The sequence below is a fragment of the Aptenodytes patagonicus genome, chromosome 1, assembly GCF_965638725.1.
Source record: "Aptenodytes patagonicus chromosome 1, bAptPat1.pri.cur, whole genome shotgun sequence".
Taxonomy (NCBI): domain Eukaryota; kingdom Metazoa; phylum Chordata; class Aves; order Sphenisciformes; family Spheniscidae; genus Aptenodytes; species Aptenodytes patagonicus.
Window position 1 is genome coordinate 46,301,582 of NC_134949.1, and position 26,483 is coordinate 46,328,064.

Genomic DNA, 26,483 nt, shown 5'->3' on the forward strand with positions numbered 1-26,483 from the left:
GTCAATGTATTGCATTGGAGAGTAAGATCCAGTTGGCAACAACCACCTCGCTGCATGTCCCTCCCCTGCCTCTCGTTCTACCTTCTCCGCCCACCCCCATGCTTTAAAGTAGTATGCTTACATCTTGGGGCAACTCCTAGGTCATGGTTTTACTCAAAAGATGTGAGGTCTGTCAAAAGCAAGTGCCACCCCTGAAATGATTCTGTTGTCCACAGTTATCTTTAGCGATAAAAAAGGAGCTGTTGACATTTTGATTGCTTCAGAAAATACTATGCTGTGCTACAGCAATAACACCAGTAATAAAAGTTCAAGTGAAAATCCTTGCCATCACTGTAGGAGGATAAAAAAGGCATGACAGCACATTATCCTATGGTCACTGATAAGATGAAGCAGTCCACCATGCTTCGCTCTCATGCTTAGTGAGCCATTCTACAACTAATACTCTGCTGCTTCACTACTCAGTCATTGTACCTCCTATGTATCTTCAGTTATCAAAGAGAAATATCTGAATTCTTTACCCATATTTAACTAGAAGTGCTGGGGTGAAATATTCACATATGAATGACATGTTGTGTCCTTCTTTAAGTATGGACTTTACTCAACAGGAACCCTTAAAAGAACAGGTGTCCTTAATTGCGCTGTTTTAAAACAAAACACTTAGCCTCTGTGTTTCTGATGGGTTGGCCATGCTGATTACAGTATTCATTAAACAGTCCTGGGGTTGTTTTGAAACATCTACAAGATCACACACTGCAGTAATTCATTAAGAGCAAGACAAATATTGGCAACATCTTTTCTGTGACCTTTTAAAACAGCTAAGTGAGAAGTAGCTTGCACTTGTGATTCTACTGGAGTAAAAATTGGCATGATTTTCCTTATAAGTACCCTGGCAGCAACAAAATGCACTTTCATCTCAGAATCTGCTGCCCTGGACTCTGTGGTGTTGAGCAGAGAAGGTCATCTGTAAGCAGAGCTTTGGGGAAAACAATTTCAGATTTCATTGCTTGTGTTTGGTCTGTTGTTTGTTAATAGTTGTCTGCCATGCAAGAGGTGTTTTTGAGCTAGGTCAAGTGTTTGTGTATTTGTTTCTCTCTCCATAACTTCTTAGGCATATATTTGAGTAAATTTGTCTTCTGTTTGGGACTGTTCTTCTGATATGGCATTTGCTATATGTGGAGCCAGAGATGATGAACAAGGAATCAATTCATCTTCTGTGTCATTAAGATTTATTCTGTTTGTGGGTCCAATACTGTACTTGGTTACTTTAATATAATCCCAAAATACTAGTCAGAATTATTTTGAATTATTTGGAGATTCCATAGTTCTCCAATTTTAGAGAGGACTTTAATTTACATTAAAATTTTTGCATGCCCCAAGGCTCTCCTTGTATTTTGGTAGTATAGAGAAAGTTTGAAAGAATTATCATCAATGTAAACCAAAACCACCTCTGGCAACTAAATATATGCCCTTTGCTATTTTGTTATTCATTAACTACTCTGTTATTCCTCTACCCTCCTCCCCATAAGCACCTCCCCCACCCCCCCAAAAAAAACCACTAAGGAAACAAGCACACCACGATAAAAATGCTAATAAAGGGAATAATTCCCAATAGACCATAAAAGACAGCATTTATATCCTCGATAGAAATGCCAGTCAGCTTTTTTTGATGTAAAGCATCTGTCTCCAAAAGGAAATGAAGGCAGGCCTGTTTCTCCTTTCAAGTCTTTGAAGTAGTAGGTGGTGTCATTTGTTATACAGTGCTACAAGTCCCATGTTATTGCACTGGTAGCTGCCGACTGCCTTTGTTAACGTACTGAAAAGTTTTATCAGCTGTCTTTAATAAAAGACAATATATGTGAAGAAAAACTATAGCAAATGTCTCTTGCTCTCTTGTCCTCAGACCATCATTTATAGCTGTCAGAGAGCGATGGCACTGATGTATAATCTTGCAGTCACCCAAAATTCTTGCAACTGTTACAATAAACCATGGATGTTGGGGTGGCCGATACCCTAGAAAGTTAGGGAGCAGTCTTTCCGAAATCCTGTGCACTTCCTCATTTGAAACATGGAGGAGTTGGAATGAACTTTCAGCACTACCTGAAATGAGTTATCAGTTCACGTTTTCCATGGATACATTTGTTTAGAGCATTAATGGCCTAAAATTTGTTGGGTCTCCAGGGAATCAGGAATGATGTGTAGAAGTTGGAAAATTTCAAGTTCAATTCAAAAGCATGCAGTTTGTTCTTTTTCTAGATGTTTTTGTTGCTTGCTGTAGTGAAATGATATATCAAATTAAAGACATGATGGCAGAAGTGTTTTCTTAGCTAGGCGTATAGTCTTATATATACGACATTCTTTAGGGTACTTGATTAGTACCATACACATACCATATTTTCAGGGGGGTGTGAAGGAAATGGAGAGGAATTCTGGAAGCCGTATGAGACAATTGTGTTACTTCCCACACAATAAGTTTGTGGACGCTGTAGAATTAGCCCTGAGCTCATTTTAACGTGTGTCTTATGTAATACGAGTTTTTCTAGGTTTAAGGTTTTGTAATCCTTATCAATTGTAAGCTTTGTCTAGATGCAAACATATGCACATAGTTGTATTTCAAGTGAGAAGACAGTTCTGTGTCAATAACTGTGCTCTTGAAAAAAGTTGTTTGATTCATAAACTCTAATTAGACAAATAAGGAGCACAATTAGTGGGAATGGACCATCCTACTCATGATTTGAGAAAATTCTCTCAAACAATCTTAAGTCTAAAAATAAATGAATGAATAAAATATGTGGATATTTAGACAGCCATCCATATACGGTGGATCTGTTTTCCTATCATTCTTCACTTGTATCACTTCAACTAGCACCCAGAACATTTGTAATTAAGGACTGTATTATTCCATTATAAAATAGCATGCAGGACTGGCACTGCAAAGGTGGATCTATGATAATGTGGCTGCCAATATGTGTTGTCCATAGCAAAAATTACACTTCAGGGGCTTAGTTTTCCTTCTCTGTACAGAATGTGACTGTATTTAACTGGGAAAACTTTATAAAATCCAGCTGCTTTTTTTTGTTGTTTTGATTTTTAGTAGAACAAAGTAACTGACGTAGGGGTGTTGGAAATAATCTGTCAGGGTAAAGCAAGAAAAATTAAATCTAAAAATAACATCTTCAGATTCCACTGCATTAGCATTATGATGTTTACAATAGGGAGGGCTGAACTCATTTTGTTTTGCTTAATTTTGAAACCCTGGAACTGAAAATGTGATGTGTCACGGTTCTTTATGAGTTTTTGTGATGCATATGTTAATAGGTGAAAAGAAGCTGGAAGAAAGCTGAAAAAATATTAAATATTTGTAGGATATAAAACTAGAGAATTTTCTGAACAACATTTCTACCACAAGATTTAGTTTTTGGACACAAGAAGTAGGGGGGGGGCAGTGTTGAAGCTTGATTCAGAAGGATAAGAGTAATGAGTTTAACTTGCTAGTGGAGAGGTTTGGAACATAGGTAAGTCTTCCTCATCCTAATGACTTCCTATAACCACATCAGTCTGGGCAACCAACTCTAGTGCATATTTTACTGGCCTTCTACCTACCATATTTTCCTGAAGTTATTGTCACTGAAGGACTTCTAAAGCATACCAACACCCCCACCCAGCAGTCTGAGGCTGAGTTTCCATGTGGCTTCACATTTTGAGTATTGCATTTTGATCAGAACACTGGTGAGTGGTGCCTTGAAACACTTAACCTCTGAGGCAAAACTATGTGACTTCGAAAGTGAGTGCTCCCGAAGCTCATTGGAAATGATAGTGACCTGAGGGGGAGAACCGTAGTGAACTTTGTATAGTATTTTTTCCCCTTTTTCTTTGAAGTGCAAGGTATGGATTTGGCAAATGCCTTCACTGTGCTCTCACTAGCATGTGAATGCCTTAGGTACTTGCAAATAGGTAGGTTAGACTGTTCTCTTCAGCTTCATAAATCTGCTTTTCTGCCCTTGTAGTATTTGTTAACTCCAGTAACCATGCATGTTTAATTATCATGAACAACCTATTATTTCATAATGAAATAATCTAAAGATGAAAAAATAAAAACAAAAAACATTTTGTCTTAGCTAAAGATAGAAAAATCATTAGTAATGTAAGAAGCTATTTAATGGATTTGTTATGAAATTTTCACATCTTTGTTATTAAAATAGCATGTGTTTCCACCATTGTTAATTTTATTCAATCATTCATTAAGAAATAATTGCCACAGCCTGAATCTAAATGGATATCCTAGGACCCCTGAACATCCTTAGAATCTGAGAACAGATTGTATTTTCTCCTAGTTATAATTAAGACAAAGAGAAAAAAGGGATGAGCTCCAATGTGTTAACTATTCCCAATGATTATAAATTCTTTATTGGCAATGGGTTGAATTAAAATTAAATTCCTGTCTTTAATCCACTCTTGGATTACTTTAATTTTCTCTTGGAAACTGTGCTATGCCAACATTACCACATGTAAAGCTTTATGAGTTCTGTGTTTTCTCATTAAAGAGAGAAGTCTATGTCTGTAGACACCAGAGCTTGCCCTGTTTAAAGCACAGAGTATACAGCAGCTGTTCAGAAACTTTTTCTTGTTATCTCTATTTGCTTAAATTGCTAAATTGCTTCCATGAAAAGTCTGCAAACATAAGGGAATAATTTGTTTAAATGGAAGAAGATTGTCTGAAAAGAAAAACTGAAAATATTCCTAATATTTCTCCTTCCCTTTTTTTTGTACCAGTATCCAGCTGCCCTAATGAATCTTGGAGCCATTCTCCATCTGAATGGTAAACTGAAAGAGGCTGAAGAAAACTACCTCCTTGCTCTTCAACTTAAACCTGATGATGTCATCACTCAGTCCAATCTTCGCAAATTGTGGAACATCATGGAGAAACAAGGTTTGAAGACATCCAAAACATGATGATGAAAACTCTGAACTTTTTTTTTCTTAAATTGATTAAAACCACGAACTAGAACTTCCACACAGTTGTCTGATCAGAGAACTCATTGAACTTGACTGCAAGGATCAGAGGTCTTAATTGCTGCTAGGAGAAGCTATTCTGCTTTTTTGGCGTAAGTTTTTTTGCTAGATAAATAGAAAAAGGGAGACTTTGAGATATTCATGAAGGACTTGTTACCCCACAAAAATATTTAGAACCATAGCACTTGAGAGGAGGTGTTCTGGCATATTTGATAAATCATTGCAAATCCCATATTGCTCACTTTCGGGTGGGTACTTGAAATGTATACTGTCATAGAAATACTAAGGGAAAATTGTACAGTATACACTAAGCCATATGGGAGTAAAAGTGGTAATATTAGGTTAAAGTATTTTGCTGATACTGTAACTCATTAAAATGTATACTAAATCCAGTGTGTTTGCAGTTTGTCTTAATGCTGCTGTATCTCACTTTAGGACCACTTGCTTACCAATTTCACAGCTTATATGGACAATTTTTTTTTTCCCAAAACCTGTCACTTGTGACTAGATGACAGCAGTCATAATTGTTTACTGAGAATATGCATATTGTTTCAGCTTGTTAAGTTTTAATGCAGTTTTCTTGAGATACACAGTCAAATGGCTGTGAGCTAGACAGAATGAGCAAGGAGCTGCCCATATTCCACATCAGATGTGTATGTAGAGTGGTAAAAAAATAAAAAAAGTCCAGAGGTATGATTTAGCAATACAAGCAAGACTGATGTTTGCCCTGATATCAAATGAGTGTGGTCAGACTGTCATCTTAAGAAAAAAAAGAATTGGTATTATAGAACAATGTGTTTGACTCTCATTGCTGTCAGATAAGACCAACTTTAAACTGGACTCTGCATACAATATTTTTGCAATAACTCAGCCAAGTGAGATTTGAAAATATTAGTGCTTGGATATGCTACAAATGAGACTTCGTGAGCAACTCAGAGAAAAGGGAATGTTATACATTGGTGAGGCTAGCAAATAACTGAAGGGACTGGATTAGGTCATGCTTAAAACAGTGTAGATCAAGAGAAGTCTGTAAAGGTGGTTGCCAGTTGCTTTTCACAGTGGTGGTGTTTTAAAAAATATTACCTATTCAGATTCTAACCAAATATTAGCATTCTGCTTGTATTCTGACCTGTGTGCTAGCAGCAGAGCTGTCAAATATCTAAATATGCTTTTGGTGAGGTTCAATTTATTTCTGTTTCAGAATGATTTGGCCTAGTTACTGTTTTAGTCTTCAGTTTTTAAATGTAAAAATAATTTATTTTAAATTGCAGTGTATTGAAGCTTTAGTCATTTTTTTCCAGGCCATTTGTTAACTGCTTTCTTTCTTTGGAATAAGTATTATTGCTTGTAAGAAAATTTACTATTTCATTTAATGACCTCTTGGTATCTGCTTCAGTGTTCTTTTCATAATGGTAGATGTAATGTTAAAGTGGTAGAGCACCTTGAACTGAAGCTTCTTCAGGATCTTCTGTTAAAAACTTTATTACTGAAAAAGGGTTTGGGGTTGTTCTTGCTTTTTAACTGTTCAACACCATTCCAACAAAACTGTAGAGAAGAAGACTTTGCTGTATTTATTTATTTATTACTTGACTGCAGCAACGTTACCTGCCATTAACACAACAGTCTGTAAGTGTTGCTATTTCTTTTATTTGGTTTTCCTTGCATTTTTTGTGATTAGTGTGTGTACCTAACGACCTAGCAGGAAAGGGGACACTTGAGTTATACTCTACTTTCTTGGTCATTCTCCCCTTACACTTGGATTTTAAATTTGTATTGAAATAGATTGGGGAGTAGCTGTTTCAAAGTCAGTATAGTAAAAAATTGTAGTAGTGTGTGTTTCCTTTTCTTTCCTCTTGCTCGCTGAAGTACCATAAGTTGCTGAGTGTACAACTGGTCTACCCAAAGGGCCAGAGGGGCAAGATTGTTTGGTTTTGTGGAGTGTGTCAAGTTTTTCTCAAATAATGTTATGGTTGGAAAAGCAAAATTGAAGGGTCAAAAGTTGAATTTCTACTTTATCATTGAAACCAGCGTTAGAATACAATGGTAGCTTGAACTTACTCTCCTGCTTTACTGACTTTCTGGAAAAAGTATAGAAATAAATTAGATAGATAGTAACTATAACTGAACTGAGTATAAAACTGTGGTATCCTGCAGCTTTATTTGCTCAACCGCCATCAAACTTCGATGGCTTCTTGGTCTTAACCATTCACTATGTTATTTGTTTCCTTCAAATTGTACTCATTCTTGTTTAGTAATTTTTATTCATTGCACAAAAGGGGGGAAGGGGGAGCACTCCTGTGATGCAGTGTCATGCTTGCATTGGTAACTGTTTTTGTTTGTTTCTTTAAAAAAAAAAAGAAGAGAAAGAAAAAAGGACTAGCGTAAATTTAACAAGAATGTCCCTGAATACATTTTTTTTAATATAGGTCTGGGCTTGATAACTTTCTTCTTTTGGGATAAATTTAAAACATGTTTAAAATATGTCTCTCTGCTCAGGGATTTATGGTGGATTATTGCAGACAGTGCTAAAAAAAATAAAAAAGCACAAGACAAGTTTACTAAATTAAAATTTTATTTTTTGAAAAACTGTTATTTGTATAAATTATCAGATTTGTAGGCTTTCCTTTTTGTAGAAATAATTGTTTATGTGCCAGATAAGAGAATTTCAATTTTGTTTTCAATAATAAAGCATTGATAACTAACACACTGTGCATTCCTTTATCTGTTACTGTAACAACAATTTTTTTAAAAAATATTCTAATTTAATGAGTTATATTGACAGTTCTACATATGGCAGAACTATATAGCATAAGTAGAGTACAACCTATCACAGCTGGCTTTCTTCTATACTCCATTGCAATTACACTTTTTGATATTTTCAGAAACATTCTCTGGAAGCATTTTTTAATATTTCTACTCATTAAATCTAACCAAAGGGTTGTGGTAACTATTATATTTGATTGTTGTTTCTAAACTCTATGGGAATAAAAGCTGATGAATAAGATGTATTTAGAAATTATTTTTATTGACATACAAACATGATAGGAAAAATGCTTCTAAAATGTATAATTGGCTACAAAAACTAGAAAGAAGACTTCACTTACATATATGGTCTTTTTAGTGTCTGAGATCACCTTTCTCTTGTGCTGCAATGTCACGTGATCAGTTTCAAATCTGCTGCCTTCCTGCGCAGGAGATGTTTTGAAGTGACATGATTCTTTGACCTTTTGGTTTTCTCTTAATCTTCTATGGACAGAGCCTTCTTAGCTCGATGGACCTAACGCTAATATTCTCATACCTTCCTAGTTCTGTTGCATTTAGGTCCTATGCATTGATAGATTTGCTCTACAGTTGAAAAATGTTGATGGGCATGAGTAGAGCACTAGAGAGGCTTTGGGTCACTGACTTCCAAATTCAACTGTCATGCCTTATTTTTATCACAGGTCAAGCCTTGCCTTCAGACGTGGTCATTCCTTGCCTAAGTAGGTTTTGATGAAATGGCAGATGATGTATATGGAGCATGCAAAGAATAATCTGATCTGTGTCACTCCTTTCTCATGGAAATAGAGTCTAAACATGTGCTTGAACTCCTGCTCTGGCTTCTTATCCATAAACCCTTCTCTGTGAGATCCTTTTCTGTCTGCCTTGTGTGGTGCTTCCAATGTTCTTGTTCTTCCAAGCATCATGCTTTTTGGGCAGCAGATACCTGATACACCTCTATTTCCAATGGAGGCACATGGCAGCTCTGCGGTGGCTTTTTAGTCCTGCCGTCTTATACAGGCCCATCTGAACTTGCTCTCTGTAGCTGGCACAGATGGCTGTGTTACTTCTGGGGTTTGAACTGGTATAACGGTAAGGCACTAAATTATTCTGCGTAAATAGACCAGCTCATTTGGATCTGGCGTGGGACTCTCTAACATCACTCTGTGTTGTAAGCATTCCCATAGCAGCTTTGCCCGGCAGGGGTGAATGCAGGTAGCATGAGAGAGTCTTTGCCTCCAGTTCAAGTGTGAGAACAGTCAACAACAGATGAATTGCTATGTTTAGTTTGCTGCATCCCTAATAGTTGCAAAGGAGAGATTTTAGTGAGAGAATCTGGAGATTTAGAAATAAATTGTGAGAAATCTGAAGAGAATCCCATATAACCATTTACCTTTTTGAAACTTCTATTTCTGGTCCTTTGAAATAAAATAGAGACCCCACTCAGATGTTACACAGGCTCCCTCAGTTGGACTGACCCTGCAATTTGAAAAGTCCCTGCCTTGCTTCACACAGATACTGAATGTTTAACCTCTCTGAGATTCACTAGTGTGACATTGGAAGAATGCGTTTTAAGGAATAGAATATATCCTATGTTATGTAGGGGGTGGGGAAGGAGGTGTCAGGGAGAAAGTGCAGACATTTTTGTGGAAATAAGTAAGAATTTAGGGGGACGGTCTTTATTCAAACAACAAAGAAGGAACCCCAAGATCAAGTTATGCTAGGATAAACTACAGGAAAGGGTATGCATCAGTAAATTTAAAAAAAAAAAAGCAATACAGACTTAAAAAAAGTTCTTTTGGTATAATAATAAATCAAAACCAGACATTACCAACCAGAAATGCTGGCCTGGGAAGATGGTATAATAGAGTTGAGGACATAACAATATATTCCCCATGAAAGACTGAACGCATGCTTGAAGTTATGCCACTTGATTAGAAAACTTTATAGTTGTGTTTGTTTTCAAATTTCAAATTGATGGTTCTCCCTTCCCCATATATTCTTTATTTTATCGTATTTACCCTGTCATGGTGCACTGGCTCTTTGGTGGTACCACACTTCTAGAGTCGGACAGCTTTGAAGTTTACATATGAGGAAGCATTTCAGAAGGGCAGAAACATCAGAGTGGACCTAGAAGGTGTAAGATAAAATAGATTAAATCATGCATGCTTGCTGAATACTCATTTATTTTGATATGGTTTCAGTGACAACGTATAATTACATTTACTTACTGAAATTATTGAGCTTACAGATATTTCTGCGCAAGGCTTGAAAATTAAATTGTTGTTTATATTTACAAATCGGTGTCAGTTTGTGTGCATTTGAGCACAAATTTATGTTTTAAAAAACCTTAAGATTTCCTTTTGAAGAAGCAGGTGTGGAAGCCATATGCAGTGAGAACAGTTGTGGAGGGTTTTTTTATTTGATAGAACTTGTGCATAAGCCTATGTTTCCTTGCATCACCGGTCCCTTAGCTGCTGACATTCTATTTTTACATGGATATTTTTGTTTTTCTGAAACTCTGAACCTGATTGTATGAAGCAGTGTTCCTGCAGAGTTTGAATAGTTTAAGCCACAGGTTCTGTTCTGAGCTAAGCAGAAATGAAACTTGGCTTTGATGGCTAAACTCAGTTTTGATTTCAGGAACGATTTAACCCAAATGAATAGATTTTTCAACCCAATAATACAGTGGTGTGGTTTGCTGTACCAGGTAATCCCAGAAAGTAGAGATTATTTGAGAGGCTTTGCTTGTTTCTTCTCTAGATTTTTTTTCCTGTCAGCAAAGCATTTTTTGTCCTTTTCTGGAGAAATATGTTTTGTCTCTAACTTTCTTAAAAATAGATGTTCATGCATACCCATTCTTTATTACAATGAGAAATTAAATTTACATAGAATTGATTTATTTATTATTTTGACATGTTTGTTGCAACCACAACTGTAAGTTTCTCTACAGTACGTGAGTGTATAATACAGTGTATTGGTCCTTACTTTAAATCAATTCCCTCTTCTGATTTCTATCCCATATGCAAAGCCAATCATTACAACAAAGAGTCACTTTTGCACACCCACAGTTTCTGGAATCCAGCATTGTTCTTCCTATTCTGGCAGTGAATATTTTTATATGACAACATGAAGAGGTAGGATGCTAGAAAATATGTCTTATTCCTGCTGTAGAATTGGAGCTTTTCTTTCTTCTCAACCACCATCATTTCATAGCATTTTTTGTCCTTTGCTACTCTCTAATGAAAGAAAGTCTTTTACAATTGGATTTTTTTTTTTTTTTTAAATAAACATACTGTTAATGACAACAGAGCTCTATGAATGGCACTCATGCCTTAAAATTCATGGATAGAGCACAGTGGCTCTGTCATAAAAAAAACTCTATTATTTTAATTGCTCTTCCTCCCCCTGAAATGCAGTTTCTCTATGAAGTTTGTGAGCGGCAATTAATCTTTTAGCTATATAACTGTAAATCTGTTTGTGTTTCTGGATTTATTTTTTTTTTTATGGAATAAGTCTCCTGATTGTTGTTCTCATCAGTTGAAAGAGTCTTTAGGATATTCTTGCATAGAATAATTGTTTGCCCTTTCTCTTCTCCTTTGTTAGTTTTATGAATGATTTAGAGACTAGAAGAGGAACTGCTTTCCCTGAAGCTAAAGGCAGAGAACAGCTTTGGGTGTGAATTGAGCTTCTCCGTCAGTTTTGTGTCTTATAGCCAAAGATGGTATAAAGAAATAAAACTTGTTTTGCTTTTTCGCAAAGACTGTAAACTATGGACCATTTAGGTCTACACCAAGTCTCTCATTAACATAAGTTTTAAGGATTGATGGAAAGATTCAGTAACTGAAAATCTTGTCCACCTTTTCTAACTATATCAGCTTGTCTAATGAGAGAGCATCTTTCCGTCTGGATCTTTTCTGCCTTTGCTGCCTGTCATTGTTCAACCTAAGAAGTACAGATGGGTCAAACGAAGATGTATCGCAGCAAATTCTTCAGAAGGGTCAAACGTTTCTGCCTGCAGTGTTATGACTAAAAAAACACCAAACATTTTCTTGCTGATTTTCAAAAAAGTTTAAAAACCCAAATGAAACTACTTAAATGAAAAGCTAAAAAATGGCATAAACTATTCTAAGTTCCTTGCAAGTGCTGTTTGCAAGTTTTTATTGCTTATCTCACGAGATTATGGTTGACTTACAATTGACTTCAACATTCTAAGAATGACTCGACATCAAGTGAACAGTTTTTGCATTTCATCATGCTAAAGACATGCTTTATACACATGCATGCACGTGTATGTCCCATTGGCACCTTCACAGCTGTTTTGGTAATCTTCCCTGTCAGCACTGCACATATTTACCCAATTGATTTGAATAAGTTATTTACTATAAGTTTTATTCTGATTGATATGAAAACTTTGCTCTATTTGGCATAGGAAGAAGAAAAAGAGGTCAAGCCACGTGAAATCAGATGTGTACTGCTCAAGATTTTTGTGGCCTCTCAGTAGCAATATATAAATGTCAATTAGAGGTGACCATATAAATGTACATTTTTGTTTAACTCAGTGAAGCTGGTGATTTTGAAAAGAGAAGGAATCCTAGCTTCTGCAATAGAATTGTTAATATTTAGACTAGAATCCTCTGCAAATAGAATTGTTAATATTTCGATTTACAGACAGATTAGCTTACTCAAATGCTTTTTATATTGATCAGTGTAATAATATTTGTTAAAGTTCTATCATTTTTTGCTGTTTACTTACCTTGGCTTTTTATCATAATTTCAGTTATAGTGCATTTTTTAATCTACTGTTTATAAACTAAGGTATATTTGAAATAGTTTTTCAAATTTATTTGAGAAATGACTAATAAAAGATGTCATCAAGCAGATCATCTCTTTTATATTTCTTTTATTCTGAGGGAAGTTTAGGAATAAGGACAAGGAAGGAGAAGTCTTGTGATTGTATTTAGTTACTTTTTAGCTTTGTTCCCATATAAACATATAATTAGCTGTACAAAGCCCACAGTGATCCACAGAAAACTGATGCATGCACCTGGGCCCGGGTAACTCCAAATGAAGATATGGAAACATATCTCACGTTTCCCTGAAGAGGCACAAAATTATGAAGCAGGATCTTCACACCACACTTACGCCAACTGCAGCTTGTCAGGACGTTTGCCATAATTTTGCTAATCCTGAAATCATGCAAGGTATGCTTGGAAAGGGTACACAGGGACTGCAAAAGCATGTTTCTCCTGTAAATACTTTTAGAAACTGGACAAGTGTTAATTGATCACAGGGAGAAGCTGGGCTGGGAGAAGCAGGCTGGACCTTGATAGTTCCCCAGTGAATGATCAGTGAGACAGGAGGGAGAAGCGAATGCAAGTTGGCAATCATGCATGGATTTCATCCAGCTTATTTAAAAAATATGATAAATAAATATAAAAATATAATAAAACATATAAAATATAATAAAAATATAATTAAAAAGACCACCTGTCTTGATTATGTGAATTTTTTGCTTTGCAGAGGTGGAATCCTAGTGAATTCATTAGGCCTAAGGGAAACAAAATGCAAAATGATAGCAAAACTGGACCAAATCATCCTGAAAGCATTTATCAACAAAGTGTGCAAATTTAAAAGGCCTCTGATTTTGTATCAAGTATTATTACCTTGCAAAGCTACGCAGCAGATGAGACACTGACCTGAACCTACTGTCCTCATTTGCTAGAGGATTCAAAGACATGTTTCGTGTTTTGTTTTTTCACCACCCAAATTAAAAAGTAATCAGAACAACTCACTAACAGCTAAACAAAAAGCCGGGGGGGACACACGGAAATGTCCATTTTGGTCCTAGCCCTAAGCCAAAAAAACCCCGTATTTCTGAAAGCAAGTCTATGAAATTTGATGTGAGAGCAGAAGCCACTTGAATTCAAGTTTTGATGAGAAATTGATTTAACTAGGAAAAGTGTCATGATGGAGAAATGTGGGCTTTTAAAACTGAATTCAACATAAACAGCAGAAAAGAAGGCATTTAATGGCAAAACAAGGGGAAGAGCAGCCTTTTAATAAAGTATACAGGATTTGTTTGTTTGTTTGGTTTTTTAAGCAGGATTCCTGGGGTTAAGTCCTGCTACTTCAGGGGAAAAAAAAGGCAGACAGACAATGTGGAAAGCTGCACTGCAACTGATTGCTTTGTCCATTTTTATTTCTTATTTTAAAAATACCAAGTGATATTTGTGCTCTCAGAAATTTGGGTTGAATGGGACTGCATGACATTTTTTGGCAAATCCCAAATTGTCACACCCATCCTGACTGTTTCCTGCTTAGAATCTCTGGAAGTGACAGAATGAAGAGATCATCTCTCGAACTTCCCTAACTCTAGTCCTCCCATAACCTCACTCCTACCTTTGGCTGTTGTCCCTGCTTACCCTGCTATATCCATTGCAGACAGCACTGTCATGAGAGCAGTGATTTCTTTCTTCTACTTGGCTGTAAAGTACTCTACTCTAATGGGACTGTATAAATAAAAGTAATTAGTTTTTCTGCCTCATTCAGGGAACTATAAGTAAAAATAACAGGGTACGCAGATATAATTTTTACATAAATTACTTATTTGTAGGGTTAATAGATTTTTAATATGCACCTCTTTTTGCCTCTTAAATGACAAGAAAAGGCAGTAATACTTAAAATGTAAAATTGCCTCATACATTTCAGATCAGAGAGACTCAGAAAGCTGTAGAAATGATAGATTGACTTATACTGGATAAGCAGCATCACTTGGTGCTGGATTTCAGCTTTTAATTCAACATTGGGAATGATATAACCATACCCCGTACCTCTTAAGAGGAATTGTACAGGTTCCAACCATCTGTTAAATTAAACATTGGTGATTACGATGAGCATGTAGGGCAGACCTGCTACAAGGGGGAGGATAACTCTGTGCATAGAGCTAAGCCCTAGGAGCCTACTTGATTCACAAAGTTGGATACCCAATTAGAAGAACTGAAGGTGGTTTTTTTAGTGCAGCCTCACTCACCGCATGGTTTAATGGCAACGATTCGCTCTGATCCTTCTATATTAGATACAGTATATCCTCTGTCTGAAATGCTGAAATGCTGGAATAGGTCCAGATAGTTATGTCTTTTAAATAAATGCTTTAATATGTTGATACTTCTCTGGCAGTAATTTCCCCTGCCAGCCATTTCTGTCTTGGTGGTACTTCGAAAACCAGGGCGAGGGCAATAAATTAGACTCTTGAAGAGAGAAGTTTTGATTAGTAACAGAATCTAAACAGAACAAGACATAGCACTATAGGTGACAAACCTGGAAAAAATAAGCAAACATACTGTTTCAAACAGGAAAATTCTCAAGGGTCCTTCTGCTCGAGGGCCTGTTCCCAACCAACAGATCTTGTTGCTTTACAGTTTCTGCAGCTTTTCAGACAGTGTGCCCCTACTTTTCACCTACTTAGCTTGTAAGGAAGAAAACCTGTCCCAGTTGAAAATGATAACAGTTTTGTCCTTGACTTGAGTGGCTAAAATTTCACTGTAGAAAACTGTTTGGGACAAGGGCTTGTTTACATTTATATGTTGGTTCCTCTGATGATTTTTCTGATCTCCTAGCACAATAAAAATTATTCTTACACATACTCTGTTCAGGAACTTTTACACGAGAAACCCCTCAAGTACACTGTATTTTTCTGTTGAAACCTACTGCCTCACTCGGACAATGTGACGCTGTGTTATTAAGAGAATCAAGACAGAAGCTGCTTTAAAGCATCAGTGCTGGAGCAGAGCAAGGGCTGGTCGCTAACAGTGTGTTGTTGTTTTACCGTGCAAGGTCACATTATCAAATTATAACAGGGACGCTTTGCAAAAGGAATTTTTTTTCTTGTATGTTTAGGAAAATACAGTTTATTGGAAGATATATTCCCTCCAAATGCCTGGAGAGCTTCTGTTATGGCAACTAGAGTATCCAACTGAGAACTAATTCATGTTGCAGTTTGTCAAGTGCGCAATTATAATTATTCCAGTGCTGTACTGAATGAATGTTAAAGCCTGATAAGAAGGTGATCTCTCTGTCTTTCCTATGTATAACCCCTCCTCCCAATCTGCAAAAAGCATTATTTCTGGTCGTTTTCAGTATGACCTCTCTTATAATGGACTTCAACTGCACTTCACAGTCCACTGAGCAATGTTGTTTGAAAATTGATTAAAAGCTGTAATTATTGTAGCAGGAACATAATCATGATTGATAGGACAAAGCCAAGTAATCAAGGGGGGGTAGATCTCAGCCTGAAATTTATTTTTGCTCTAGCAAAATATAATTGAAATAAAAAGCTGCAATTTCTGAAAGTTACATGGGTTTTTTTACTGGTGTTTTAAATCCAAAAAAGGGAGAAAAATAAAAATACATCCTGCACCTCTAGTAAATCTCAAACCTCTTGAAATTATGTGGGTTTCTGTTATCTTGAGTTCATTTTAAAAAGGGCAGATTCTAGCTGGTATAAACCAAAGCATCTAGTTCTACATATGCTATCTCATGAGGATGAGGGTAAAATGTACACTTAATCTTTGTTATTGTTTTTCTTTTGTAAAGTCCAGTTATAATAAGTCTTGTATGTTAGTAATTAGTTTTCTCTGTCACAGACTTGATGAACAACTTTTTCCTCTGAAATGCTAATGCTTTTATGGCTTGCATGATGTTAACTTTTAATGAAAAAATGGTACCTCAAATTATTTACCAAAGAAAATCCAAAAATAACTTCAATAATGGATGCCTTTTTCTGTCCTAATTTCATTTTTTCTCAGTGATTGGATTCTCACGGTTACAGAAGGCTCTGCCTTCCATGTCACAGCTGCAATTTATTGCATGCTCGCTTGATTTTTCTAAAAGCATCATCTCCCTCCCTGATTTTTCTAACAGCCTCATCTCCCTCCTCTTGAATAGGTTCAGGATTGTTTGCTAAGCACTTTTTGTCACAGTACTAACCATTCAGCTGGCAGATTCCACTTTTACAGGCTAAAGCAAAGCAAACAATTTGTCAGCTCAGTTGAAAGATTCAGTTGAGGAATGACTGAAGCATGAAACCTGCTTTTTTTTAATTCATGAGTCATGTTGCCTATTATTAGGTAGAGTTTTTTTAAAATATAAAATGCAATCTTTTAATCTTATCTAATCTTCCATTTTAATATTGTTCATACATTGATGAAGTCTACCTTTTCAGATAAACGTTGGAAGGGTTAATCATTGTTTTTAGTGTAGATCGCCTGAGCATCTCCTTAAAAAAATACCAAACAAACACAAAACCAACAAAATCCCACAAACTTTGCAGTTTATTGCAGGGTCCAAATGTGCCTTCAAACTGTTACAGGATATGTGTCAGCTGAGGCTCAGTCACTGTCAGTAGTCACTGCAAACATGGGCTAATTTAATTGAGCAAGAATGCAAGAAGCTTAATTTAAGGCTAGTCACCTCACATTTGATGTGACTAAACATTTTTTTCATGGATGTTTACTATATGTCAGCTGGTCTCCAGTAACTTGTGTAATATTATCCACACTGAAAGCAAGAATCTCCTTTTTGGTGAAGTACAAGTTAACATGAGTAGAAGTGATACAGCCTGACCCTAGACTGACCTAGAATTATATTTGAGAGGGTTAACAAAACAAATTGATAAGTTCATTTTGTTTAAGACACTTCTATAACTGTACCAGATGATGTGTTTCATGCTTACAGCACACAAATGATGACAATTATTCCATCTGAGAAGCCAGAACGATTGGATCTATTGATAGGCCCTTCATGGTCCTTAATGTAACTGATCGCAGTACTCACTCCAGAATATGTAATCTCTAATCCTTTAAAAACATAATATTTAGGAGAGTCACACTAAAAATATTTTTGCATAAAGCAGAAGACTGGAAAAACCAAATCGTAATACAAACTTCCCCATTTTAGGTGAACTTAATGAAATCCAGTGAGACCAAATAGGACATATAGAAATTAGGTTGGGAAAGGCAAGAGTGTAGCAGGACACTAACTGAAATACACAGATCATTTGAAACTGGTCCAAGAAGAGCTAGTGGTGCCTAATGCAATCCATCATTAGTAGGAGGAATAAGATACATCAAGGACAGAGAATGTCACATGAGAATATATTAAAGGAATATAAGAAAAATGACACCTCTACCATATCTGTTTTTCAGGCCAGTGCTGTAATAAGGATTAGATGCATAAGTTTTTGAAAGCTAGCTTTCTATTACAGGAAAGAATAACTCCCACACCCATTGCATCCTATTAAAATACCCACATATTACATTTTCATAACTGGAAAAATCATAGGGCCCCACTACAATCTCAGGCACATTGCTGTAATTCCGAAGAAATTCCACCAAAGCAAAATGGAGTTGTGCAAGCATATGTAAAAAAAGAATTGAGCCCTAAGACCCCAGAGTTTTTCTTGTTATTTATCATGTTATTTATTCTTCACTAAAAAAAAGACAGTTAGGAAAAGCAATAATCAATTTTTTGTTACCGCAAGCTTGAAAAGGAAAGCAAGCTAAAGAATGAGTATTAGTAAATAGGCTATGGTTTTATTTCCAAATAAGACCTTCACAAAAAACATACAAAGTTAATGGCATCTGTTGTTCACTACAGATGAATTGGTGATGACAAACACATGCCAAATTATTTAAATAGCTACCAGCTCTGTGTTTGATTCCGTACTTGCTAATCCTTGTTTCATAATTCCTGCATAGAGATGAAAAAGGAAATTACTAGCTTTAATTGCCTTCTTACAGTGGGTTAGAGACACTAATTTTACTAGTCACTGCATTTTGCAACTCTCTCAGGTTGCAAGAGAAGATTCCTGTTTTCCTTATGTTTGGACTCAGGATAGTTTTGGCTGGAGCTGGACATTCAGGCTACATAGTTGGAGTGCTCACTATCTTTGGTGCTAGGTAAATGCATTCTGGAGCTGGAGCTTTATGAAAAAGGCGAGTCTGTCAAAATTTACCTTAAGGGAAAGTGGTTATTTCACAGCGAGAGCAGAGCTGATTGCACCCACAGGTCTACTCCTCTTGTGTGGTTTAATGGTACCTGACTTCAACTCTCTGTAAACAAACATAGCAACACACAGCTCAGAGGAGTAACATTGGATTCAATTCTTTTTTAAAGTTGTTTGTACTTAGGACTTTCTGCATAATCAATTCAGATTAAGGGTAATGCATGAACGTTATTTCTGAACTGAGACTGGATTTTTTTCTACTTGCAGGGTGGTGTCTCAGTGATAGCTCTAGCACTGATACTTAACAGCCTCGCTTCTGTCTCCAGCTTGGAGGACATCAAGCAGGCCGTCTTCAATAGTAAGAGAGCTGAGATGGAGCACTGCTGTCCCCATGACAAAGCATGCGACATCTCAGCGTTTTCTGATACAGATAGGACTTATTTTCAAAAGAGTTAAATATTCTAGATTTTTCCTGCTCCCAGTTGTCCAAGATTGTCTAGGTGGTTTTTGGCACATATGACATCCTGAAGCTTCATTTTTTTTAGTGTTTAGTTTAGTCTTTAACATTACTGAGGAATTTTGTCATGCTTTCTGTTTAGTGTATTATTAAACTGTTCTTGCTCACTTGATAGATTTTTTTTTTCCCAAGTGCTCTTGACTTTGACTGAATTATTCAATTGGTTGAGAGGCAATCCATTTCTAAGATATTATGTTTTGAAAATATTTTCAATTTAAAATTGCTCAATAAATATGTTTCTTTAGGAAGTTTGTGTTCTTTCTATTACTTTAAAGTACCGAGATTACTAATCATTATGCTGTTCCATTTCATTAAAGTTAATTGATTTCAAACATTTGAGAAAATTATCTACTCCTACTACTACTTCAGAAGCCTCTGACAGCAGAGTCTAAATCATGATTTTGACAGAGTAGATTTTATTTTATCTTTGTGGTTAACCTGTCTTTGAGCTTCCACGTTTAAAAGTTTGATGACATCTTTCTTTGTTGCTACCTTGTTTTTAAAGTGATGATAGACAAAATTGGAAGAATTGCATTTTCTCAGAACAAGTGAACTTACCTAAACAAAGACTATAAAATGCTGACAGAAATATAAAGCAAGGAAAAGAGAGAGGGAAAAAAATACTTGATATACAAGCATATAGAACAAACAAGACAAACCCTCCACAAATTGCAGAAAACAAAATGGGTTACCTAAAGTTGGGTAGAAAAACAACTTTATCAACCATCACGCATGCAGTTCAGCAACTGCTTTCTTGTCTCATTAATAGTTTTGCATAAGCAAACATACTTAAATATTCAAGTGGATGATTTCTTGGACATACCTGAATCGCATACTGTTGTGATCAGTGAGATGAAGAATAGCGGTCTAAGTGGAAACAGCAGTTACGGAAGAACAGCGTAAACTAGCTGGGTTTGGAAAGAATTTGCTGAAAATACAAGGATATGGGTGAAGTTTGCCTTCTCTTTTAGTGAGATGAGGCTTATGTGATGTCTTTCTGTCTGTCTACCTCACTCCTACCAACTTGTGATCTTTTTTGGCCAAATTCTACCAAGAGCGACGACATACATACAGCTGTCCTGTTAGCCTGAAAATAGGCAGCTGGGTACAGGGAAAAGACTCTGTTATTGTGTTCTCCCCCATTCTCCCCCTCCCCCAGTCCTTTCAGGAGAGAAATGTTGAAAGCAAATCCATATTGGAGAGTGAGAACCTCGATGTGGGAAAACAGGAGCTTGCACTTTTTAGACATCAGGGAATCTGACCATTAGACACAACCCATAGGAAACCAGGCCTCATTAGTTCTGCAGCCCACAGGACTGTTTTTCTAATGTAAAGAGGCTCAGCTGTGCAAGCAATTTTTTTTCTGAGCCTTTCAATCTGGGTGCATAGTTTTGGGGTATATGACATAAGTTATTTTGGACCTGTTTTCCGGCAGTGAAGGAAAATTCCACTGAGTTAAATTGTTGTGCATTTGATATTTCTAAAACTCCCATTCCTTGTACGACAAGCTGAGAAATACTGGCAGTCCTCTCATGCAGTGTGTGTACCATAGATTTCAATGTCACATTAGAAGCTCTGATGTAGAGAGATTTAAAACACCACTCACTATTTTATTAATACTGGTGTATTCCTTAATACCTTTTCCTGAGGCTATCAGAATATTTTAATGTCCCATCACTCCTGCAACATACAGAAAGGTCATAGAGTGATAATTTTCCCATGGCAAAAATGCCTTTGGAGCAAAACAAAGCAGTATTTAACACTTCAGAGCAACTCTCAAAGGCAGTTTATGATACTCAGTGAGAAACACTACTAAACCCATTTGGATCTGCCAGAGGAATATAGGTCAGGAAGATGCAATTATCTGGCTAGAAATTTTAAAAGATAGTGAGGTTAGCACCCTATTCTTGCACCAAAGATCCACAAAGTTTTTAGAAACCACAGCTGAGAAGACCCTCTGTCTTATTTCTTCTTGGAAAGAGAGAGTCCCTGTGAAGTTTACTGTTTGATAGTGTTATGTTTGAGGTGCTGTGCGGTAACACTGCTTGCTCAGTGTTACCCACTTCCTATTGTAATATGGGATTTCTGGAGATCAAGGAAGGTCATGAGATCAGTGTAAAGTATTACAACAAAAATCTTCCAATAAATGAAACTGTATTTTGAAGCTGACATCAAGGAACAAAATGTCAATAGCAGTGAACTAGGAACTGGCCACCCAGTAATACAGTATCTTGACATTGTATCTTTCATCTTAATGTATCCCAAACTATTTAAAATCATAACAAATGGGGATCTCCTTATTTTATGCAGCTGCTTGGGAGGTGCAAAAGTATAGACTCAGTGGGAGCACGCACCCTTGCTATTTAATATTATGTTTATTACATCTAGCTTTAAGCATTGGCAATACTACTCTGTTATCTGTGATTTTTTTTTTTTTTATATGACTTTGTTCACAATAGTATTTGAGTATGTTCCAGTAGTTCATAAACTGCAGGCTGAAAAGCTGACCTGTAGTTCATTTTTATTTTCTTCCCAGGGGAGAAGAGAGTACGAATGTACGTGAATGACTTAAATCTATAGTTAAAGTCTGCTTTATGGTTACTGTTTTAATAGTTTTTTTAATATTATTATTAACAAAGATATACTGTTGTGTGCTTATGCTGGACACCTTTGGTACAAAAAGATGTAAAAAAGCATCTTATACTCAGGGTGGAAGCCAGTGAGGGCTCTGGACCTTAGTTCATAAGGAAGTCTGTTAAAGAGTTTCAGACCAGCCTGTGGAAAAATGGTATCTACTGGTTGCGCAAGATTTATCCTTACTTTCAAGTACTCTGTTGTACCAGAAGAGCAAAGCTGTATACCATGATTTTTATCAAGGGGTTTATGTAAACATTTTATATGCTAGCCACAGATATCTGAAAACTTGTGAATATTGGCTGCTTTGACCTGAAACTTGACTCTATCCACTGGAAAGAATGTAGAAAGCCAAGGACAACTTTGGTATGCTTTTGCTAGTCTATAGTTCTTAGCAGATGATGCATGTTTAGTATTAGTAAACATTTCCATAAGGGATGGTGATTCCACAACAGAAGAACAAAGGAACGTTATGTTGCTGTTCAGATGTGGCACAATAGCGGCATGTGGCAACGAGCCTTTTTGATAAAATAAAGATCATTGACTTTTCCTGGAGTTTGGGAACTGGAAAAAATGCACTGCCTTTATTAGGTAGCGTCTCTCAGTCATGGGTCTGATTTGTGATATGCTCAGTTCTGACTACTGCTTTCAGATCAAACCTGAGCTATGATGGTCTGTGTATATAGTGAGTTAAAAAGTGTGGTTAATTCCATTTGTAAGTGAGATTCAGTAAGACAAGCTGGTCTTTAGTAAAGCTAATATTGAGTCTTTATCAGTCACTGGTATTTTTTTGTGTGTGTGTTCTATGTACTCAAATGAACATTCAGCTTATGGTCTGATTACTTAGCAGAGCCTTTCCAACAAGAAAAGAGATGGAAGCCCTGCTGACCACCAGAACTTAGCTTTTGGGGCCTTAGGAGAGCATGCATAAATACTTTTAATGGCTTTAGTGTGTTTTCATTGTGGAGCATCAAAACCAGCCTAAGTAGGATGAGTCAGAGAGAGCAGCCGAGGCTTTGTCTGCACAGACGGGTGCAGACAGTCATGTGTTTGATCTGCTTGCACACTGAGTTGCCTGAATGGAAGCCAGCTCTGGCCTGGAAGCCATAAAGACACGTTAATACATTGCCGTGCTGGAGCTCATAAGCCTTACCAGTGCTAGGGCTACTTTTGTTTCAATAACCTCTCTATAACTGCTTTTTTAATGAAGTTGCTCCCATGGTTTGTTCCAACTACTATATAAAATACTCTATCTTAACAGGACCACAAATCACTGATTCTCAAAGAGAGAAAGCACGAAATGTTTTAAATGCTGCTGGACCTGCAAAGTGATCAGTAGTTGTTATTATTTGGAAAGTTTTATCAGCTTCTGGTTCTACAGGTGAAAAAAAACCATAAAATTTAATACAAGACCCTGGTCTGGTAGAAGCGTACAAAAGTGAGATAAATCTAGCAACCATGACAGTTGTTCTAGTAAACAGGTAGTAATAATAGGTATCTGGAGGGATCGTGGCACTCTATGATGTGGATGCAGGCTCTTATTTAGTGTTCTGGGTTAATAGCAGGCATAACTTGGAGCAGCCACCCGACATCCAAAAATTCTGTACCCTGCCACAGCGATTCCTCTGCATACACCCACGCCAAGGGTAGGGGTAGCAGGGAGGAAGAGAGTGAGCATTGAAGCTTGAGGTTTCTTTACGAGGAGGCAATGTTAAGTTAAAAAAAAAAAATCACATAAAAAGGCAGAGAGGATGACAGAGTGAGTGTGATAAAAACAGAGAGAAAAAAAGATGTGAACTAAAAGAATAAAATGATATTGTCATAACACCCACAGGCCTCCCTTCTGGAAAGGATGGGGAGTAATTGTCAGGAGCTAAACTCAGTGTGCTGCAAACTCAGTCTCAAACTATCATTAATAATCTTGAGAAATGAGTCTGGAGGATAGGAATGAAACTGGCAGTATTTCAGAGGCAGAGTCGATGTCGGCTGTCATCCCATTGAGAGACATACCCTGTTAGGGCCTGTTAATGTTGCACTCCTGTCAGAGTGACATATAACATTACATGTTAAACAAGTGGCAGACGAGACAGCGTGCAGGCAAATTGTTGAGCAGATGGCACAGCCTACTTTACTTACCATCTGAAGTTAGAAAATAGAGCAAATGCCATTTTTTGCATTCACTCTTTCATTCTTTCCAAATACTAGTCTGGGTACTGCTCAGCAACTTACTTCCTTTGTTGTTACTGTTGAGACAAGGGGAACTTCACAGTACAATTATAATATGAGATATTTCAAATAGAACACTAAGCGAGTGTGTATACACATACATACATGTTGAGATGAAATTGCAGCAGGGTTGGATACAAGCTTCTGAGCCATAGTGAGTGAATACTTCGCGAGTATTACATCTCCAGATATCTGTTTTGAGCTGTGAACCACCTGTGCCTCATTGTGTCTCCTTTCTTTTTAAAGCCTCACAATATGTAGACACACTAGACTTACACCATCCACCTACATTCTTAATCCCTGAAAGAGAAAAATGTAAAGAAGAGTCATCAGCCACCAGTTTGGGGCAGTCTGAATGGAGTAACAATTTTAATCTAAACAGATCTTCATATCGATCACCTTCTAGACACCTGGTTCAGTTTCCCGATTACATTGGCTTTCTTCCTCTGGGCCAAGAAAGGGACAGTGAAAGACAGGCTATGCAAAGTGACAGACAAGAGAAAATGTTATCATTTGTTACTTAGTTTTGTGCTCTTCACACAGACAAGATACAGTCTCTCATCTGAGGAGTTTAAATGCTAACTAGAAGAGACAGTAGTGTTCAAATACCTCTCGGTCATTCAGAAGAAATCCCAGTCTGAAATCCCAGTCAATGGTTTGAGAAAACTTCGTAAGGAAAAGTGGAACCAGTAGCAAATTCTAGTCCTGTAATGTATTTTATGTTCTGTACAAGGAGATAATGTTGGCCTTTATGAACAACCCTCACAGAGATTAATAGGGATGAAAGAGAAATAGAGCACTAATAAATGTGTAAGCCTCTTCAGAAAAGGCCTTAAGAAGGTCTTGTTTTTCTAAACTATTATGAAAACCTTTACGTCCAGCAAGGCCAATTGAATGGCAGATGCTCAGTTTCCCAAAATGAGGTCATATAGAATGTAATAGGGATGATGTTGATCTCCAGGGGTTTTAAGTCATTCTGTGTGGTTTTCCATTAATTAAGTAGGGCAATTAAAATAATCCTGTGAAGTTAAATTTCACTTCAGCTCTAATTTCCTTAACATGTTCTGTCCTTTCCAAAACCCACTACTACTCTTTTGGCTCCTCGACAGTAGCTATTTGGATATTGTCACACTGACTACTGAGACTACTGGATCTATGCAGCAGACCTTTGAAATGGAGAGACCAAAATATAACTGTTCTCAGGAACCTGTGTAAGAGTTTAACACAAGAAAAACCCCACGTGGCTGATGTGGAGCCGCTACTTGTGTGAAAACCCTTGGTGAACGGCAGAAACAGAGTGAAATGGTGCCCAACCCCTTGCCCTGAATTTTGGTGGCAAAATCCATTGAAAACATGAGAATACACCTATAAATAAAACTAAGTCCAAATACTCAGAAAGACAGATGATGATGAAGGCAAATAACATTAATAACTGCTTTCAGATAAGGGATCAAGGAAAGCAATCAAAAGGAAAGAAGATTAATTGTTTTATCTCAAGTTTATCTGCAATCAGCTGTTGAGAGAATCACAAAGGGTGTTTCAAAGCTGTGGTTTAATTAAGAGATAATCCAGAATTATCACATTTAATTATTTTGTAAAGGTCATTATGTCTTCAGTCTTTGTCAGAAATATAACCACAGTGAAGCTGGTTATTAGAACAGAAGAAAAAGGACATGTTACTTCAGTGGGTAAAACAACACTGAGCAACGAATACTGATGTATGTGAACAGCTGAGGTTCTTCATTAGATAGACCCTTTACAAACTAAGTTGTCATGTTCTTGAAGAGACAAAAGTACAAGTAATTAAACTGGATGATTCTGGATTATTTTACATAATCCAGTGTTTAAGAATGGTCATTACTGCAGAATTACTGATCTTCAATAATCCCTAGGCTAGGCAATTAGTCGTCTTACCTCACATGTGTGATTGATGGCTACTTTTAAGCAGGACCCATTTTCAGTACTACTTCTTTCCCCTCTCCCTTTTTTCCCCTGGGAGTTAATTTAAAGTTTTTCAAATAATGTAATCAGAATATCTTGTAAACCAATTATGATGAGAACTGTGCTTTTATTTTTCCTCCCAAATGTTGGCTTTCAGCATCTCTTGGAAAGTCCCAAAGCAGTTCTAATGTTTATTTGCCTGTTCTCTTCTTGATGTCTCTCAAAATCACAACATATTTTTCTACTGAATATTAAAAAGCAACATTAATCATCCAACACTAAGGAGAAGAGATTCAGCTGGTAAAACAGGCTCCATTGACTTCAATAGAGATATGGTAATTTATGACATAAGAAGATCATGCAGTAAATAGCCTATTAAATCTAAATGAA

At 36.7% G+C, this 26,483-nt stretch overlaps 1 protein-coding gene across 1 annotated transcript in view; it reads left to right on the plus strand.

Annotated features, from left to right (window-relative positions):
* The window catches only part of TMTC2 (transmembrane O-mannosyltransferase targeting cadherins 2), a 263,245-nt gene extending 255,538 nt beyond the window's left edge, over window positions 1-7,707 (plus strand). The window contains exon 12 of the mRNA XM_076333832.1: window positions 4,771-7,707. Within this exon, the coding sequence (XP_076189947.1) occupies window positions 4,771-4,950 (180 nt within the window). The 3' untranslated portion in view covers window positions 4,951-7,707. The remainder of the gene's footprint in view (window positions 1-4,770) is intronic.
* The last annotated feature ends 18,776 nt before the right edge of the window (window positions 7,708-26,483 follow it).